The sequence below is a fragment of the Gopherus evgoodei genome, unplaced genomic scaffold, assembly GCF_007399415.2.
Source record: "Gopherus evgoodei ecotype Sinaloan lineage unplaced genomic scaffold, rGopEvg1_v1.p scaffold_39_arrow_ctg1, whole genome shotgun sequence".
Taxonomy (NCBI): Eukaryota; Metazoa; Chordata; order Testudines; family Testudinidae; genus Gopherus; species Gopherus evgoodei.
Window position 1 is genome coordinate 1075916 of NW_022060060.1, and position 2092 is coordinate 1078007.

General features: G+C 53.5%; 1 gene segment (V, D, J or C); it reads right to left on the reverse strand.

Moving 5' to 3' along the window:
- Window positions 1-206: 206 nt before the first annotated feature.
- Window positions 207-805, reverse strand: LOC115642346. The segment is given in 2 exon segments: window positions 207-597; window positions 705-805. Coding segments are annotated over 2 exon segments (420 nt in total).
- Window positions 806-2092: the final 1287 nt, after the last annotated feature.

Here is a 2092-nt window from a genome sequence, read left to right on the forward strand (position 1 = left end):
TTCCCTTTGTCAACACAATAATAGACAAACTGGCAGAGCAGGGCCCTGCGAGTCAGGACTCCTGGGTTCCATTCCCAGGCTCGGTGTCGCTGATTCACTGTGTGATTTTGGGCCATATGGAGTTTAACTCATAAGCGCTTGTATCTTTCTGAGGAATCTGCATGAAGCAAAAAACTAAGGAAGCAGAGAGACCGCGGTGCTGGCAGCTGCTGCTCTCTGTCACTCACACAGGAAGGCTGGTTCTCTGCACGGTTAGTTTTAGTGCCGGCTCTGACAGGTTCCCTCTCACTGTGTGTCTGGCACAGTAATAAACGGAGGTGTCTCCGGGCTGCAGGCCGCTCAGTTGCAGGAACACTTGGCTCTTGGAGGAGTCTCTGCTGATGGTGAGGCGACTTTTGAGAGCATCATTGTAGTTATTGCTTCCATCACCCCAGATAACTCCCAGCCAGTCCAGCCCTTTCCCCGCTGGCTGGCGGACCCAGTGCACCCCGTAGCTAGTGAGAGAGAACCCAGAGACTGTGCAGGTCAGTCTGAGGGTCTCCCCGGGCTTCTTGACTCCCCCTCCGGACTCCACCAGGCTGACCTGGGAATAGACACCTGCAGAGGAGAAATAAAGGGGAAATGCTGCAGCGATTCCCAGAGGAGCAGTTATTAGGGAACACGCGGTACCGTGCGCCCAGCGGCAGGGCAGATCCCGCCCGTACCCGTTGGGAGCAGCAGGAGGAAGGCGATGGCCAGGCTGGGGGTCATGTCTGCGGCTGGCGGCTCGGTCCCCAGGCGGGATGGGAAGCTGAGGCCTGGCGCTGGCTCTGAGCAGGGTGAGCGGCCTGGACTGGGCTATGAACAAGGCCCTGGGGAGCTCATTTGCATGGGCGGGGGAAGGGGGCGTGGGGCGTGGAGACAATATAAAATAGGATCCCGGACGAGTGGCGCTGAATCGTGCTGTTAAATGTAATGGCAGGTGGGTCACAGAGTCTACTAACTGCATTTCTTTTACACCTTTTAATTTGAAAATATATAACCACTAAATGAAAGCAGTTGAGTGATCTATCTATCTATCCTCACACACACCCTCTATCTATCCATCCCCATCCACCCCCTCTATCTATCTATTAATCTATCTACCTAATCTCTGTCTTTATTCCCTTCAGTGTTGTGGCCAATGTTACATACTAGCAATTATTTATATCACCGAGCCATTCTTTTGCAGGATGATTTGGAGAACGAGAATGGAAAGAGTTTACAAAGATGCTTCATGAAACTTATGCCTCAGGTTAAAATGATCAAAAGGATATTGGAGTCAAGTTGCTTAGTGCCACAGACAAAGAATAAAAGTCACGTAGCCACAGGTGGCTTAGGTGGGGTTCAGTAGGGGCAAAGGCCTTTGTGCTGGCTCCTTTACAAAGAAAGCCCTTTATCACAGACTCCTCGTGTCACAGAGTGTGGGGGAGTCCGGCCCTGCACCCCTCTTCCTGGGACCCACAGTGACTCTCAGCCAGCCAGTAAAACAGAAGGTTTATTGGACAACAGGAATGCAGGTTACAACAGAGCTTGCAGGCACAGTCAGGATCCCTCCATCGAGTCCTTTTGGGCTTTCAGGGTGCTTGGATCCTAGCTAGGATACCCTGAATTCCGCCCATCCAGCCCCAAACCCAAACTCAAACTGCTTCCCTCTTGCCACTCCCTTTCTTTGTCCCCTTCCCCAGCAAAGGTGTTGACCTTTCCCCTCCCTTACCTAGCTCAGGTTACAGGCCCTGGCATCATCCATCCCCTAAAGTCCTCCCCTGCTCTCCCACTCCCCACACAGACAGTCCCTACTGCATCACATCTCTCCCCCCTTCGAGACTGAACTGAGCGGGGTCACTCTGCCCAGTGACCTGGGGAAGTTCAGGGCCCCCTCTCCGGGACAATGCATCCGCTGTCAGGTTGGCACTTCCCTTCACATGGACCACGTCCATGTCATAGTCCTGCAGGAGCAGGCTCCACCTCAGGAGCTTGGCTTTGGCTCCTTTCATCTGGTGCAGCCAGGTCAGGGGAGAGTGGTCGGTGTACACGGTGAAGTGTCGCCCAAAGAGATATGGCTCTAGCTTCT